The 18,838-nt window shown below is 43.7% G+C and overlaps 1 protein-coding gene across 5 annotated transcripts in view; it reads right to left on the bottom strand.

The window, feature by feature from the left end:
* The window catches only part of LOC104936378 (uncharacterized), a 46,899-nt gene extending 33,214 nt beyond the window's left edge, over positions 1-13,685 (bottom strand). For all 5 annotated transcript variants that reach the window (XM_019254818.2, XM_019254833.2, XM_019254828.2 and 2 more), the window contains exon 1: positions 13,517-13,685. In XM_019254818.2, coding sequence (XP_019110363.1) covers positions 13,517-13,544 — 28 coding nt within the window. In that variant the 5' untranslated portion in view covers positions 13,545-13,685. The remainder of the gene's footprint in view (positions 1-13,516) is intronic.
* Between the last annotated feature and the right edge of the window lie 5,153 nt (positions 13,686-18,838).

The following is an 18,838-nucleotide window of genomic DNA, read 5'->3' as shown; positions in this document are numbered from 1 at the left end:
CCTTGCATTAACCGCTCCGCGAGGACCAATAAAGCTGCATTACTGCACCACAGGGACACAGGTGGAAGAGGGAACGGGGAATAAAGGAAGGCAAGAGAGATGAGACCGAGGGAAGGAACGAGTCGAGGAGTTGGTTAAATTAGGAAGAGAAGAGGAATCCATTGCTTAGGCAATAAAAAAAAGAAGAGAATATGGAGGGCGAGGGAGGTGGATTGAGGGTTAAGTAGGAAGATGATCAACAGGGCGGGAAAGAGGAAGCTGCCACAGACGAGTTATTTCCACAACATGCTACACATGAATACATAAACACACATGCACCTGCACACACTGCCACACACACACACACATTCCTAAAAGAGTGACTAAGGGAGGGTGGCATTGTGGGACACTGCAACAATAGGTCCTGACAGCTCTCTCTGGCAGACCATCGCCTGTCTGCTGCCATCGCTCTGGGCACTGGGTGTGTGTGTGTGTGTGTGTGTGTGTGTGTGTGTGTGTGTGGCCTGTGACAGTGATCCGAAGTGAAGTCTGGAGTCTGACTCACCTCCGCTTCAGCGGCGGACGCTCTGAGCCGACACCAAACACTAAGGGAGTCCTGCTCACTACGGCTTGTCGGGGTAATACCTTCATCCATCCATCCGTCCATTCATCTGATTCTTTGTGTGTGTGTGTGTGTGTGTGTGTGTGTGTGGCAGTTTATAAGTTGTCTTGGGCCACCCCATATTCCCTCGAGCTTCTGGGAGGTTTCTGTTTGGTGCTTGATGTCCTTCATGGTTCAATCAAAGACACAATGTTCTTTCTCTCTCCTGTGCTTCCGTATTTTATGTCCTTAAAAGAAGAAAGACTTGTATTTTCATTTTTCTACCACCAACTAATATAGCACATTAGTTATCCAGATAACTTTAACTGCCAGCCATCCGATTAGCTGACTCTTGGAGCTCAGAGCACCGAGAGTGTTGGTGAAGCTTTGGACTGCCAGTGCCTCGAGCTCCTCGAGTCTGTTGGCAGTGGCTCAAGTAGTTAACCGCAAACATTAACAACAAGTAAAGCTAGATGTCCCTCTGAAGATCACCTGGAGAAGCCAGAGGACATCAGAGGGGAACCCAGAAAATGTGTAACTTTACTTCACAACCCGAAAAAAACACTTTCTGCGAGACTAACTGTAGGCCTGTTCAGTTCTACGGTTTCTAGAACTATTGAGCTATTATAATAACTTTTACATACGTTTGTGCTTCGGCTACGTTTAATCAGAACATCTAACATTGTGACATCATATATATGGGACATAATAGGTTGTGTTGTAACCTGTATTGTGGCTGCATGCTGGACCAAATTAGAAACGTGACCCTAGGAGACACAAAAACATGGAAAAAGAAGGTCCGTGTTGAAAAGTGAAGTGAAGAACAGTGAGCTACCTCACGTCTACCTTCAAATAATGTCCCTCAAAATACTGTGAATGCTGTTCTGTGGTATTTTTGGTCGAGACTCTAATAAAACTTTCATACAGATGGTGTCTCTAAAAAGCTAAAAAGCTGAACCGTCTTCCTGTGTCTTGTGTCCATATACTAAAATATATGTACCGGATAGTAAAATATTCTCTGACAGAATGCAGTTTTTTTTAATCTACAGCTACATCTGCACACAGAAGCCTTGTTTTTACAGTTTGACTACAATGGCTCGTGTGCTAACTCCAGGTCAGTCGCGTGTCGCTGCCGTGTTAGAGCTCAAACCTCCGATAATGTCGTTTTAGTGTGAGATTCTCAGCTGCACGGAGTAACACGCAGATGTTAAGCTCTGCGATGGCCTCCAGTTATACCTCTGTAATGTGATTTTGCCTTGTACACTCTTCTTAGCGTGAGGTACTGTACTGTAAATACATCTTCGCACCCATGGGGAAGATGCAGTTTAAGGAAATTTGTCTTCCTAAGTTGATGTTTCAGCCCGCTGTGCAGCCTTCCCTGAGGCGCACTGTAATTCTGTTTCTTAAACTCACCCCCCTAAAAAAAAAACAGTACGGCTTTAGCCAGGCAAGCAGCTTAAGAAGACTCAGAGAACCGTGCTGATGGCTGAGCAATCTTGAGGGGTTTCTATTAAACAAAGACTGCTTCCCAACATGGATTATATTGTAGGAGACAAGGGGAAACTTTGCAACACTTGTTTGTTTCAATATGACGACGCCCTTGTGCACAAAACCAGCTCCAATGAATAAGTGGGTTTCCCAGTTTAGTGTGGATGAACCTGTACAGAGCCTCAACCACCACCCAACACGGACTCTCGGAGTTTGCATCCAACTTTCTTGTTGCACATCATTCTGACAGACAGGGTCATCAATCTTTAATGATAATAAGACATACAACATGTTTAACATTAAAAACAACTCAATCCCAACAACATTAAACGTGTGCAGAACTTACAGGTCCTGCATTTCTAAGGGGATCGACAGAAAAGACGAACATCGGTCACTTTTGATGTCAGCACCGCTCGTAGATGGATGATTTTTTACCTCCTCGCTGCCACTCGCTTCCCCCTTAACATTAGCCGCTGCTGTCTGATAAACGTTATCAGCGTTACTCGCTTGTCCTTCATCCTCTAACGCATAAATCCCTCGTTTTCCACCTCATTTATCATCCGACATTTCTATAGAAACCGGAGACACTCTGCCGCCGTGACATTTCGCGATAGCCAGACGACGAGGTCGTGCGTGAGATCAAAGACAACTTCTAAACAACGGCTAATTAATGAGCGCAGTCACCGCCAACTTTAAGAGAGGAGGTGGTTACAGCGGCAGATAAATGAGTTTGGAACGAGATGTTAAACAGTGACATGGGTGTAACGTGTAGTTACAGGCAGCTTTTCTTTCTTAAATAAGATAAATGGAGGTTTCATTGTGAAACTGTTGGATATTGAATAGTTCTCTCTCTCTCTGCCCTTCAGGTCAGAGATGCTCATGGCCACCTGTCAATCAAATTATTGACCACTCGCCTCACTCTGTGAATCCGTCACCTTCTGACTCGCTTGCAGGATCACACAATCCATCTACAAGTGTGTACGTGTTTGTCTACACACACACACACACACACACACTTAGTACACAGGGCATCCATCAGTCGGTGCGTCAGCAGAGATAACACAGTCAATATTTTGGACTTGGGGAGGGAGGAGGGTTTTCCTGTGTAAGGCGATACCTCAAACACACCTGACGGAGGAGAACAAACACACCGGAGTGTTAAATAGTTTAACTGGAAAGCAGCTTTTGGAGAATATCTGAATCCTGTCAGAGAAGATCGGAGCTTTGTACGCAAGACGAATGGGTTTAAAGTTTTAGTTTCTGTCTCTGTCACTGAGTTATGCTGTATAATTCATTGTGTTGTTGTAGAATTCATACTTATGTGTCTTCTAAATCGTGGCACAAGAGTACCACACTATTGCACTGGGTACAGGGGCGTACATACACACAGTGTGGGGCCCATAGCCTCCAGCGGCCTTTTGGGTGGAGCACAGGTGAGTAAATACTTATTTTCTTTGGTGTTTTTATCATATGAAGTTGCAATGATGACATGCTAGAACATGTATGCTTATGTTGCCCAATGTCAAAGCTTTAGTTGGTCATGTGTAGGGCTGCCACGATTAGTCGATTAGTCACGATTATGTCGACGAACAAAATCGTCAACAACTAATTTAGTTGTCGACGCATCGTTTTTTGTTTTTTTTTACTTTGCTTTTCTCTCAAAACTGCGGCTGCAGCTTCCACTGCCGCGTCTGCCTTTCTGTCACATACACCCACACACACCTACACACATGGCAGTAGTGGTAATCGGCGTCTGGGTCGGCTTGGAAAGGCTCGAGGGCGAAGGTGGCTCGCGGCCCTTTACACCTCCCGCCCGCCCGGACCTCGCCGTTTCCCCGGGCCGTGGACTCTCATTAAAGGGTTAATGAGCTATCATCTTAATTGTTTTTATTTTCAGTTAGCTCATGCTTCAAGCTGAAAGCTAATGATCTGATCAGCTGCATGCTGGTGCGATAAGCTGTATGTTTTACAGTCAATTTACGTATGATCCGATTAGTCGACTAATCGAAAAAATAATCGGTGATTAGTCGACTATCAAAATAATCGTTTGTGGCAGCCCTAGTCATGTGATGACACAATACAACATACTGGAGCCCATCATAACTACGTTACAGCACTTGTTCCTTCATCACACACACGCATTGTACTTTATTTTGACTGTGGATTAATCTGCCACTGAAACTAGTCCTAAATATTCTTTCCTAAGAAGATGAAACCATATTTGTGAGGTTTTTTAAAAGTAGGGAACTCAGAAAGTTTGACTAACATATTGTTAGTTTTAGTCTTATCATGGGATTGGTTGAGATAAAGAAAAATAGAGAATAACACCAACCTTATCCTTCAATGTAAAAAAAGCTATTTATGTTATGATACCTAGAAAACATATACGCTGGATGATGTTTGCTGTTTGGATTTTGAACAAAGGAATCCAGGAGAAGAGAAGGCAGCTAAAAATGTGAAGCTTTCGGGCACTATTCATACCAAAAAAAAAAAACAACCCGTTCCTATCTGCTCCGTGCCCGAACTCTCCTCTAACTTTGAAGCCTAGTATGCAGTTTTTGCAAACTCCCAGTCAAGTGGGACTGAATCTCCTTGTCAGGAGGTAATAAGTGATAAACAGACCAGACCGTATGACCGAGCGGGACACTTGTGTTATCAAGTCATGTGAGACAGCCAAATAGAGACACTTGAATTTTATAAAAGGACAACGTGTGCTGGGACGGATTCCAGCCCCGCTGACCTTGCAGAGGTTAAGTGGGTTAAGACCATTAATTAATGAATGTGTGAGGACAGTGTTTGGTCGCTGAAACCTGCAACTGAGGCAAAACTTTATCCCCGCTGTCTAAATTTAGATGCATAAATCTTATAGACGTCGTGCAATTTGCTCAAAGAAATCCAGTCAAAAGTTAAATGCGACCTACTTCAACTTTTTCATTTCAGTCCACAGACCAGCTGAGTCAGTAAACACGAGCTGTGTGCAGTTCACTGACATCTCCTAATGGGAATTTTGAGTATTGAAATTCGAGCGGTTTCGTCTGAATGCCATTTAGAAAAATGTGAAATTGCCTGATTGCCTCCCAAGCTGCTCGTCACGTCTCTACTAAAAATTCATGTGGCCCTGACAGCTTCAGGCTTCCATGTGGAGAACCCGGAGCCCGGGACGTGTACACAGAGACACATTATGATGCAAATCCAGAGGTGGAAAACTGGAAAACGAGCAACAAGCCTGAAGGAAACATCACCTTCTTTTTCCATTACTGGCCTGAATCGATTTGGCTAAAAATAAAACCAGCAGGACTCCTCTCTCTGATCGCGTTGCATTCACAGATGACCACACAGGCCAAGTGTCACATCAAACGCGACTTGCATTATCCAGCCCTGCGTTTATTTATGTGGAAATCGAGCTGCTGTCTGCCAAACCGTGGAGCCTGTCCTTTACTCTTTGGTCGGGGCGTCTCTTCCTGCCAACTGATACACGGAGGCCAAAACAATACTACACTTACAGGCGGATAAGATTACAACCCAGGTGGCACAAACATTGACACAACAAACGGCTGTATAATGTATAGATTTCATTATTAACACAGACAGTAAATCTGTGCACGGTCATGAGGCGACTTTAACTTTAATATAACAGCTTTTGGTCTGATGCACCATTCAGCACTATGAGCATGTAAAATTGTGGTTGAACAGCTAACCTCAGTGACACAGCAATATTACTGCTCATTGAGTCATCCAATGCTGTATAATGACCATGGCGAAGCAGGAAATCTGTTAATTAAGAGCTCCAGGGCTGAGACGTGAACCAAATATTCAAGATTTTCACTCAAAGGGTGACCGAGTTCTATTTATTTTAAAAGGCCCTCCTGGTAAAATACTAAAAAATAATAATTGTTCAAATGATCTACAGCTTATGGTTCATTAGGGTGCTCTATGTACAGAATATAATATGCTTAGCTTTATTTGTGTTAGTATAATCATCTGAAGATATCTACAGTCAGACTTAACTCTGCCTCTAGATCAGAGCTTTCACCTTTAAAGACTTTTAAAGGATCAGGGTGTTGGGTTTAGTGGCAACTAGCTGTGTAGTAGCTGACTGCATCCCCGTCACCTCACCCTCTCCTTCCTAGTGAAAAATAGGGGTGTCGCGATAAACCAGTACTTTTGATAATCGTCATATTTAATATGATAATATCATGTAGATTATTTGCCGCCTCTTGAATCATTTCTGGTTGCCGGGATTAAAGTTAGGTGTAGTTTATTTGCCAAAAAAGAGACAAACATATGGTAAAATTAAAAAAAAAGATAAATTTGAGTGATGGCATTGAAATATCATTTTCCTTAATATGATTGCCTCAGTTTGAGCCGTCTGGGTGGATTTGTGTCCGCTGTCATCTTATTTTTGCAGCATCTAAAGTTTGTCTTGCATCCATCAAAATATCTAAACTTCTTTTGCTCTCTACAAACCCCCGGAGAAACTATTTTATACTTTTGCTACTAAAGGCTCTACTATGTTCACCAGATTATCTTTATCTAACTTTATCTGATGTTTGATCCTCGGCACCAAACATGCAGCAGATTTTTTAAACTTTTCAGCTATTTGCTGAATCGTTTTGTGGAAACTGCTGCAAAGCCAAAACAATCAACTGAAAGACACAAAATCAGTCAAAGACGTCTAACTTCACGGCAGTTGAATTCTACAATGTCTTTAGTTCGATTACCAAGACTGGTGTGCAATCTACTATAAACTGCAAACTTAAGTGTGAAGTAGATAAATAGAGACCGAACCATGAAGACGAGCAAAGAGCAGAAACTCTGGTTTCATAGTAACGCTCTGAAGCGCCAAAGAGATTCACAACGCCCCGACTGTGAAACGGTGACACCTGCTATTAGACCCTCAGTGAGAACAGGCAGTCCCACTGCGCTGCACTGTGCGACCTTGTGCTTCCTTCAGTACGTCGTACGCGTTTTAAAAACACAAACAGATGTTTTGAATGAACGTCTCGATGCGACGGCGGCCACCACCTCATGGCCTGTTTCTGCAAGAGTCCGACTCCAGCTGCACTCACTACGTCAGGACAATTATTGTAAACAAGACAAACAGCAGCAGCCTCAGACAACCTCTGTGCCGCTCTGCCCATTGTCAGCCTCTGCCTCGGATTTGGAGCGAGATCTGTTGGACTGAAAACAGTTGCTGGAAGCTGTTCCTCCGGACAAAAAGGCTTAGAAGGAAAGAAATGACAAAATCATCTCCAACATGTTTATTGTGCCGAGGCTCCGAGAGCTCAGTGCACTGCAGCTGAAGAAAACATTTTACCGCATTCGATGATGACGATGTCAACGAATGAATGAACGCCTGGTTTTCTCTGTCATCTCCATAACGCCACTTTAAGCGCTTAATCTGAACATAAACAGTGGAATTATAGGCATGGCATGGCAGACTGTGGTGGTGCCTGTAGGGGGTGCTAAATGATGTTTTGATCCACGATCAGGCAGCAGTAGGTATCGGACTGTGGCGTCACAAATCTGCTGAGCCCTCTGACAGGCGACACCTGTCTCTAACCCTGACCTAACACACCTGCAAGCTGCCTTTTGAATCCTTCACTCACCCGAGCAAAGCGCAGATCCTCGGCCTCTGAATTCCACGAACACACTCAGTTGGATCCCGTCATTCATACCTTTCGAGGCTATGTAAGAGAACCTCCAGACCAACTAAAGATTGTAAATGAGTGATTGACGGTGTGCAGTCAGAACCAGTCTGCACTGACCTGACACACCTGTTCATAAGACCGTCTGATGTGCAAGAGCTCTGAAGTAATTGTTCCCTTTCAACGCTGAAATTACCCCCATTTTGTCAAACGGTGCCTCGAGGCAGCTACATCAAGTTTCCCGATATGACGAATCCTGAGACGTTAGCCATCGAACAGATATATTTAGGCACAGTCTAGACTCAGCTGCATTGCAGTACAGATTTTGTTTCCCAGGTAAAGCAGTCTTAAATCTCTCTCTCTCTCCGCACAGTGGATGTGAAAAGGCCTGAGATGACAGCTTACAGCGTTTCAGTGCATCAGGCGCCTCGATCTTCTTCGGCGGTCATTTATATTAGTGCAAGCTTCTGTCAGCTGCAGGAGTTGTCATCTTTTTCCGGCCCTGATTGTAAAAGTGTGGAGATGGAAGTGCGACTGTCGGGCCTGAAAGCCTCTCTCCGTGTGACCGTCCTGCTGCCTGAGCGATGACTGCCAAACATCAGCTCCACTGTAACTGAAGGACGACTGAGTGTAGTGTCAGGGCAGTGACGCTTTGGTTAAATTGCACACAGCTGAAGGGAACAAAGTGATGTAAGTCCAAACTACTGCAGGATCCCTGAGGTAATAGAAAGTGCAAATGCAATAAAAAAAATACAACTGAAACAATCTTTTTTAGGGGGGTCCTCTCTGATTCATTGTACTATTTATTTTCCAGAAACAAGACTTTGCTCGGGCTGATCCAACGTTTCATTCACTTGCACAAAGTCAAGGGTGAGATGTGAATGAGAGAGGAAGAAATACAAGGAGTGAGAGAGAGAGTGAGAGAGAGAGAGAGCTGTTGACCCATATTTACTGTAACATTTTCCCTTCCCTCCCCTCCCTCCGTTTCTCATTGACCTCCCTCTTTTACCCCGGATCTATTTTTAGCAGCAGCCGCTCTCGCTCAGGCCTAATATAAGAATAGATGCTCCTCGCAAGAAACGCAGCAGGAAATATTCCGCAGGCAATAAATTGGAGTGATTGGGAGGAGGAGGCGGGGGGGGTGTCGTATCACCCTGACCGATTTTAACAAGCTCTGTCACACTGAACACTGTTTCCAAGTTTGTATCGTGATCCCTGAAACACTTTCGCTGAATCCCAGGAGCTGAATTTTAGGGCCATCCTGGACCTTTTAGTGTAAGAGGAGGTTTTATTGAACTATAAAACAGTTAATTTGGGGAAAAACACTTGATGATGGGGCTCTGTTCCCTTCTCTTTCCCCAACAAGACCAACTTCTACATCGTGTACCTTTGTTGATGCTGAGGTTTGTTTGCAGCATTAGTATTCTTCCTGTAATGCTGACTGTAAGCTTCCAGTATTCTCTATTTTCAGAATATAAAGCATTATTCTCTCCCTAGGAAATATCTTCTGAATTACTGTTACTACAACTAAGTTGGTGAATCGTTAAACCCACAAAAAAACCTAATTTGTCTTCACAGAGCTGTGTGTGGAAACAAACCTACGGGGGGGCACAACATTTAATGTGTTAGCAAATAAATTGTAAGTAGGATTAAATGTGTCTTTGTGAGTTTTATGAACTTTCAAGGACATTATGACCGAGGTTCCTTGTTTGTATTCTGTCAATTTAAGGAGATTGCCGTTTGTTCCTCTGTCAACAGGATTATGGACAAATTACTGTCCCATTTTTCATGAGACTTGGTGGAAGGCTGTAGGAAGATCCCATTAAATTCTGAAGCAGATGCAAATCACGCAGTGGATGGAAGACTGGACTAACAGCCTTGGTGGAGGTCTGTCTGAGTGCCCTTGAAGTTTGACCTTGTGTTAAGTGTTGTGTAGGCAGAAAGCAGCAGAGGTAGGTGTGTGTCTTTTATTCTGTTGGCTCATTTCCAGCACGTTGATGAAGCATTTTCCATGAATCAACGTCTTTTAAGGACGTTTGGGTGAACGCGTATAAAAACGACCACCGTCTCTACACACTTCTTCAAAAAATGACCCTTTAAATGTCAACAGTTTTAGTGCATATCTTAACACATTACAGTCAACTGCACATCAGTGGAATACTGTGATGGTGAATACAGGAGGAGGTTTGGATTGATGGTTTTTGGTCTGAATTAAAACTTTCCGTCTATTTCACTGAGTTTTCTCATGGACAGTGTTCGTGTTTTGAACCACCAAAGAGTGGAGGTTTTCAAAACCTGTGGTGGGGAATGGTAATTGGGGAGTAGAGCTGATGTCATGCCAGAACCGGAGCTAGAAAAGCGGGCAATGTAACCAGGCTTAATAGCCTGTATAGACGTAATGACAGAGGAGAAAAAACAGCAGAAGACATTGTCTAATTTCTACACAATGCTGCTTTAAAGTGACAACAGATATGTGTGAAAAGTTGCTGGTTTGATGCTCTGGACGAAATGAAAAATGGAGGGTGTGTTCTTGTCAATGTTTTGCATCTCGAATGGCGGCTTTCCTCCTTTCTTTGGTGTCCTCTGTACCTGCGAGCCAATCCCTCACTAGAACAGGTGTTTACCTTCAGCTCCTGCATGCACTGCTCCCAACAACGCTGCCTCCGTGTCCCTGATCAAGGTCGCATAAAACCAAAACTATAAAAGTTGTTTTATGTCTTCATCTCTCTCGCTAAGCGATTCAGTGACTTTCCTCCCCTGCACATCCGAGAGACAACCCTCCAATTACAGCAGTGATGTCTTCCACCTTTGATTTCAGTTTCTGTAGGCGACACTTTGTTCAGTGATGGTGGCTGTTGCTTATCTGTGCAAACTACCCAGCTAAACCTAAAAGACGACAAGAAAGACAGACTGGCAGTCATCATTAAGTTGGAGATAGAAACAAACGAAATGTGCAAGTTTTAGCTACAACAACACGACAGTCAGATGTTGGGCAGACTCCTCGAGCAACACTCTCCTGTGTTTAGTCCTAACAGAACCGAAGCACTGCTGCAGATTCAATTTCAGCTCGCTCCTCACAGCGTCTGGACACATTTCCAAAACTGAGAATATCAACTGGCATGAGATAATGTGCCCGGCACATAGCAAGCGTAATATGCTTTGATCTACTTACGACACTGCAAATAATGGATAGAGAAGAAGAGAGAGAGAGAGAGGGAGAGAGAGAGAGGGAGACAGCCAGAGGAGATAAGATGAGAGCAGAAAGCTGAACATAAAAGGGAACACACCCACTTATGAAACCAAAAAACATCAGGACGTTATGTTAGCTCCCAAAAAACCTCCCTCCTCTCTCTCTCTCTCTCTCTCTCTGCCTTTCCTTATCGTTATCCTCACCAACCATCCCTCCCCCGATCCCTCTCCGTCCGTCCGCCCAGCTCAATGACAATCAAAGGTCAAATTTTCCCTCCCTTTATTTATTTAAATCCCCCGGCAGCCGCTGTTTGCTCTCATAAAGGAGCTGATGAGGCTTTGATGGAGCGTTTAGGAGACAGAAGGAGGCGATCGTCCTCTGGTACAATGTGTAAAGTCTGCATACATGAGCATGTGAAGGCAGGACACAGCAGCTGGGAAATGATGATACACTCACACACACACACACACACACACAGTGGGGTGACCATGCTTTCCTCGAACAGACAGCAGAGCAGTTTGAAGTGTGTCTTTCGGGTCTTAGTGTCTGTAGTGAAGAGGCTTCTGTGGAGGATTTAAAGACTCGTGTGTGCTTCTGTCTTTGAGAGGACTCATTGCAGACCTTGAGAGTGAGGACATTTTGTCCTGATCCTCATTTCTTTAAAGATTGTTTGATATTTAGAGTGAAAGTCTCCTCAGCGTTTGGATTACAGACGTTTTTTGGACATATCTGTGCAGATGTTTTGAGAGCTAGTTTGAAATCTTCCATACAGCATGACGTTCATGTTGTAAATCATGATCCTGCTTAGAGTAACACAGACGATGAAGCAGGGTGCGCTTTAGGCCGGGCTACTTTGTGACTGACAAGTCATTATCGAGGAGTCCATCCAACACACCGAGCGCACAAGCTCCGATCAAACTAGGCAGCGCTGATCAAATGTGGTCAAGACTCTGTTACTGCACTGACTGTTCCTCTCCTCAGACGTGTTCAGAAACATATTTTTAAAAACCAAGCACAGTCCAACTCGCAGGATTTCCCCCAACAGCTGCACGCTGTCTCCAGATGTGGTCACTTCTGGTTCTGAAAAACCAAGATGCCAAACGTGAAGCTTCGAATCGTTGCTCGTTTATAAATTCTGAATGTAGACACGTGATGTTTTGTTGGTTATGCACTGTTAGTTCATTTAAGACACCTGTCCCTCTAAAACATTCAACAATTAGCACTGATTACCTTTAAGACCCCGGCAGCTCCTGCACACTCATCAGCCAAGGCGCTGGCCTAACCGTAGGGTACTAGTTCAGTGTCTTGCTTGAGGAAAATCCAGAGGCTTGAACCACAGACGACTGCAATTAATGGAGGTGATCTATCTGCTTAGCTACAGTAACACAAAGGACGGGGATCCAACTAACATCTGTCTGTTTCATGGGCCCAGTTAGAGCCAGGTTCGTCCTGTAACCTGTCTGTGATCTGTCTATCTAGTCACAAAGTGGGTGATTTAGAAAGGTAGATCGTTGCCGATCATTGCTCATCAATTGTTGCATTTGTGCGATACGGTATTCTTATTTTATTCTATTAAACAGGCGAAGACCTCCAGGTACTGCCGTCACCTGAAAGCGTACAGGTGCACGACACAAGGTCAGTACCTGGATGGTTTCAGTGCCCGTCCACACAGATACTCCACCAATCAAATGACCTGTTACTGAGTCACACAGAGAGACTAATGTAGGGAGGCAGGAGGCTTCCAGCTTAATGCATGGTCTCAATGACAGGTCCTCACAAGTATAGTAAAGGATCATGTTTGTGTATGTAACTTTGCAGGATTGACCTACATGTGCAGAGCAACAGACTCACACCTGAGTTCACCCGGCCCGGTTCTGACTCATCCTGCTCCGAGCTTCCTGTTCATATCAGTGTGTGTGTGTGTGTGTGTGTGTGTGTGTGTGTGTGTGTGTGTGTGTGTGTGTGTGTGTGTGTGAAACCCGGTGTGCACTGCCTGCGTCTTCGATTTATTACGTCGCTGCATGACGCACAGTATAGAGAGACAAGAGAGAGGTGAGGATGGAGGAGAGGATGGAGGGGAAGAAGGGATGATGAGAGGAAAGGAAAGGAAAGGAAAGGAAAGGAAAGGAGGAGAGGGGAATTTTCCCAGACACCCAGCACACAATGACCTTAGTTTCAAGTCAAGGCGGAGGTCTCTCTCTCTCTCTCTCTCTCTCTCTCTCTCTCTCTCTCTCTCTCCCGGTGTCATCCATGTGGAGTCGACACCGTCAAGCCGCATCTTATTCCGCTCACATCCCTGCTGCTGCTGCTGCCTGCCTGTCTGTCCCGCCTCACCCCTCCGCGTCTCCGCTCCAACACACACACACACACACACACACACACACACACACACACACTAATGTAATCCCTATAGTAAAGTACACACACACTACACCTTCCAAAAACACTTCAAATCGCTGCAAAAAGTCTTTTTTCGCGCTCCGGCTTCTTCTTTTGACCCTGCATGCCTCCATCTCTCCATCCATCCATCCATCTCTCCATCCATCCATCCATCTATTCATCCATCCATCCATCCATGCACATGGCAGAACATGAGCGGTGTGTTCTTACTGATCGTCCGGGATCCTATGCAGCCCATGTTGTCTTACAGAGGCTCGTGCAGCTCGGGGAAAATAAAATCCATCCGTCCAGCGGGCATTTCTCCCGGTGTCCCCTCTTCTTCTGTTTCTTCTTCTTCTTCTTCTCTTTCTGTCTCCTCCTCCTCTCCTTCACTGTTCTCCTCTCCTCCGTATGTGAGAAAGAGAGAGGGTGTGTGTGCGTGTCATCCGCTTCGCCTCCTCTCTCTCTCTCTCTCTCTCTCTCTCGTCGTCACACACTCCTGTTTCCTCCTGTCATTGTCGACGTCGCTCTCTCTCCTCTCTCTTTTTTTGGCTATCACGCACGCGCACACATTCACACGCACACACACACACACACACACACACACACACACACACACTGTCTTACACACACACACAAATACAGTGAAGCGGTCAAAGGTAGATTAGATATACTTCTAATCACACATGAACACACACACACACACTGAGTGGACTTTTAAAGCTGTTGCTGTGTTGGATGTGCTTCTTTTAAAACTGATTTTATTCCCTATCATACATTCATACATTTAATTTCTCATGATAACGACTTAATTGAGCTCTAGAGTTATATATAGATATACAGCATGTATATTAAAAAAAATATTATCCCATTATCCTGAAATAATGGGATAGTTTCCTCGAGAACTCGAGGTAATGAAATTTTGTTTTTTTCCCGAGATAACAACATAATTCATTCAAGTGTTTCTGATTCAAATGTTTTATTGAGTTTTATACATTTTACAAGATTAAACTAAGAGAACAGCGGAAAAAAATAAATAAATAAAATAAGGCAAAGTCAAGATGCACAATCTTATTTTCACAATAAAACAGAAAAATAACAAATAGAAAATGAAATACAATAAATCGATAACAAGTCACAGACAGATACATCAGTCCATGCTCCAGTGAACAGATCCCTGCATAACATCCAGTCCACCTCCACCTTTGTTTCCATCCCGCTCCCCCACAAACAGCCCATTATGATCAATGTATGCAGAAATATTTTAGATACCCTGTAAAGAATACAGTCTTAAAAACATTTCCCATTTCTCGTTATATTTATCAGTATCATTTGTTAATCTATAGGATATTCTTTCAAAAGCAGCTACTTTACCTAACACCTACTCTGCCTCTTTCCACTTTCTCATTATCATCTGCTTTCCAATCATTAATCAAGTGTGTTCCCTAAAGTCCAGTCTTCTCCGTAACTTTGGTTTGGTTTTTCCAAAGAAGTTCTCTAAGGACACTTGTGGGCTTCATTTTTGGGGTAACGACGGCATGCAACTTGACATATCCGGCCATTTTTCAAAATAAAACATCTTTCAGACTGTTGTAATGAATAAATGACCCGCGGACCGGTACCAGTGGTTGGGGACAGCTGGTGTAGTGAATTAAATTATTGCAGGAAACATCATTCAAGTGTAGCAATGTCAGAGGAGAGAGGAGAACGTTGCGTTTACAATAATTTAATATACTTTTGTTTTCTTGAGAGCCGAGATCCCGAGTTAATTATGTCGTTGACTCGGGAAAACAAAGTCTCGTCATGTTGAGATATCGAGAAAATGATCCTATTATCCCAGGATAACAACATTTGCTATTTCAAGATAATGATATAAATAACTCGAGATCGAGAAAACAAATGAAATTAGACAGAGGAAATAAAATGTATCAATGCATGGCCGCTCAGGGCTTCCGTATGAATGGAGGATTCATTGCAGGACTGTTGCATTACGCTTCTTTAGTTGAAGCAAGCCGATAAACAGGTAACAGTGTATATCTACATGCACCAAAATGTTTCAGTTCTCAGTAACTACAGCACAGACCAGCGTAGAAAACTTTGCACCTTCTGGAAATATCCTGATGTCGTGTTTCTGGTTACTTGGTGTTATTCTGCAGATACCTCATTATCTCACCATGCCGAGGTGTCAGCTCATGGCCGAAACTAGAAGTAACTCCTGAGCTCTGACAGCAGCAAGCTGACTCATCATTTGCCCTCAGACGTCACCCCCCTGATGAACTGTCTGATTTGTAGTTTTTTATATTAATCAGTGGGGGGGATTTTTTTTAAGTTTTATTCTGCTCGAGTAAAGGAGAGCGAGTGTCGATACGAGCGATATCTGATGCATGTAATATGTGCCTCACGTCAGTCTGTTTGAGTCTGCAGCTGGGCTTTCCCTACCCCTTCCCTCTCATCTCTCATCTGTCTCTCCCTAACAATGCAGTACAGCTGTTCTCCTCCTCCAAACACATCCACCCTCGCCTCCTCTCTGCCTCCCCCACCGGTTCAGCTGTAGAGTACAGGCGAGGAAGGATGGCGCTCCCGACTCTATTAACTCGATCTCTATTAACTCGATCTCTATTAACTCGATCTCTATCTCTGATGGAGAACAGAAGCACAGCCGTGAACCCCACACTAAGCTGCAGACGCATTAATGACTCCAAGATAGAGCTTCTTTCTTTCTTTGAACAGAAACAGACTTTAAAACATCTCACACTTTGACCAAAATCCTACCAGATGTAGAAAGACTTCTGAGTAAGACAACAACTGTGTGTGATGTCTGAAAACAGGGGGCGGCATTTCACCTGCTCCAGACACGCGTAAATGTTGGGATGTCCCCAGAAATGTATAGTGAAGTTTCCAAACTTACTGAAGGCGATATGACCAGTAAGGTTTATTTACGACCTGGTTAGAGTTAGGACAAGATGATGATGGTGGTTAGAGAACAACGGTCAGTAGGAAATATAAAATATGTCCAACACTCCTCTTAGATCTAAACTCCTATATTTAGTGTCTTGTAACTATGACCATGACCTTTCTAAGAAGGTGGACAGCGACAAATTTGATGTTTTGTTCTTAAGTTCGGACGACTTTTCAGAAAACTTAGAGATTGGGTCCAACCTGTGTGATCGTCGGATTCCCTTTAAGAGACGCAAGATCGCAGCAATTAACTCGGTGTGTAATATTATCATAACTGATAGAAGATGACTAAAGTAAGTCCCATGTTGTAATAAACTGGAAATACGCAAGTAAATGCAGTCACTGGTTATCCGGAAACACAGGAGTCACTAAAACTGTAGACACATAGTGTAACGGATCGAGGTGTATTTCAGTTTGTGGCTTGTTTGGTTTGATATTAAACTGTCGACATAATTTAGACTGCGTACAAGGCTTGTGTCGCCTTCTAATGACTGAAGAATGGATTCGGGTTTTATTCAGGTTTATAACACTGCAGGATAAATCCACATTATTCATTTTGAAGATTTAATTCAACAGGAATAAAATATTCTGACTTCACTTTGCATGCACCAGCACTTACATGTCATCCTCCGAGAATCTTAATGGAAAAAAAGCTGCATCATCCCCCTCAGGTTTTTATTAAAACCGGCCTGTTGCCGTGGCAGCTCTTCACTTTAATTATAGCTGCCCCATCAGACCAGGCAGTATAATTCTCTTAAACACCAGTACACCGTGCCAAAATGTGTCATCCTTCCTCTGCAATCAGAGTTGTATCAGCACAGCCTGAGATGTTTGAAAGATTTATAGCCCTCGCCGCAGTCCTGACGTCATTGAATGTGGACAAAAAAACATAATTACTCGCTGGTGACCTCAGCAAACAGATAGGTCTAAGATCTTCTGAGCAGCAGGTGAACCAAAGCTTTGCTTTACCTCCATGAGCAGCAGGAAGTTAAATTTTCCAAAAGGTGGGTTATCTAATTTGAGTAAATCAGTTTTTCAGCTCAATATTCTGTACCCGTCCTCCTTATTTCAGTCTATCTATCTTTATTTTGAGCTCACGGCCAAGCAAAACACATTCAGCAGTAATAGCTGAGAATTGCTCGGTGGATTCTTGGCCTTGTGGATGCTTCAGCTTTCCCCTGCTGGCTCATTGTGACAGCTGAGAAGTTGACAGCAGGGCACGGTAATGAACAACCCCCACCCCTCCCCCAGCTGCATGGAGTGGTTGTAAATGTAGTTTTGCTGTTTGTTTTTCTTTTGTGTTGTTTCTTTAACCTGGATGTCCTCTACTGTGTGTAGAAACACAGCAACCTAGAAGGGGAAACATCATAGCAGCACCCACACTGTAGTAATGATGTAATCATATACAATACTTTAGCTCCACCAATGGTTGTATCAAGAAACTGATCTATCAAACCAAATTAATGCAGTTTCTCAATTCGTATACCTCCGTTAGCCGTTACTACTCTTTAGTACACTGTGTATACTATGTACTTCCCGCCGTACTGCACTAATTTCAGCAGGGTAGTCTCATTTGGAGTATGGCAGTTGGCGGTCCAAAGGAAGGCACCCAGGCTTCATCCTGATCAGATGCCCAAACCACCTCAGCTGGTTCATTTCTCTACTCCAAACTCCTTCCAGATGTCTGAGCTCCTAACTCTGTCTCTAAGGCTAAACTCCGGCCACCCAGAAGCTCATTTCGGCCGCTTGTTTCCGCGATCTCGTTCTTTCGGTCACTACCCAAAGCTCAAGGTTGGAAAGTAGATGGACTGGAAAATCGAGAGCTTTGCCTTCCGGCTCAGTCCAGTTTTCAAACATGATGTGATCATATCGTCATACAGTTCCACTAAAAATTATCGAATCATCGTCTCGTGGTAGCAACATCAAGAATATTTCTCTATGTATATAAAAATGTCATTCCCCACATGACACCGTCAACTTCACTCTTAACTGGAAAGATCGACCTCATCTGATCTCAGCCGGTCTTTCTCAGCAGCACACGGCAACTTCCAGAACTTCATAGAGACAAAGAAGTTAATATTCGCTTCAGGCTCTTGAAAGCAATCACACTTTCTGTACCTGGTTTTCGAGAGCCAGTCACTGACTGCAACTGTCCAAGACAGAATGAGTCACTTCACTTTGAGCTTAAGATCTCAGAGCCAAAACTAAATGTATTGGATATTTGTGAAATGGGTGCGTTGGCATCATCATGTCCGGACTAAAGTGTACGCAGGTAGAGGTAATTATCACAGGATTACAGAGTGTAACGTCTGATGTGACCATTTAAAATGTATCATAATTTATCACATGATGCATCTGCAAACACATTTTAAACATCACCATGACAACACAATGTCCTGAGACCCTACACATCACCACCGCAAGAATATTTGCAAATATATCAAAGGAAACATTTTTAATTTAGATGAATTAAAGCTGTGCTTGGGGAGGAGATGGAAAGCACGCGGGTGGCCTTTGCTGAAGAAGTGCTAACAGGAAAAACAGGAGGAGGAAGAGGGATTGGGAATTAGAGAGAAAGTAGGGAAGTATAGAAAA

Source organism: Larimichthys crocea, chromosome XIII (genome assembly GCF_000972845.2).
Source record: "Larimichthys crocea isolate SSNF chromosome XIII, L_crocea_2.0, whole genome shotgun sequence".
Taxonomy (NCBI): Eukaryota; Metazoa; Chordata; class Actinopteri; family Sciaenidae; genus Larimichthys; species Larimichthys crocea.
This window is presented reverse-complemented; position numbering and strand designations above follow the sequence as displayed.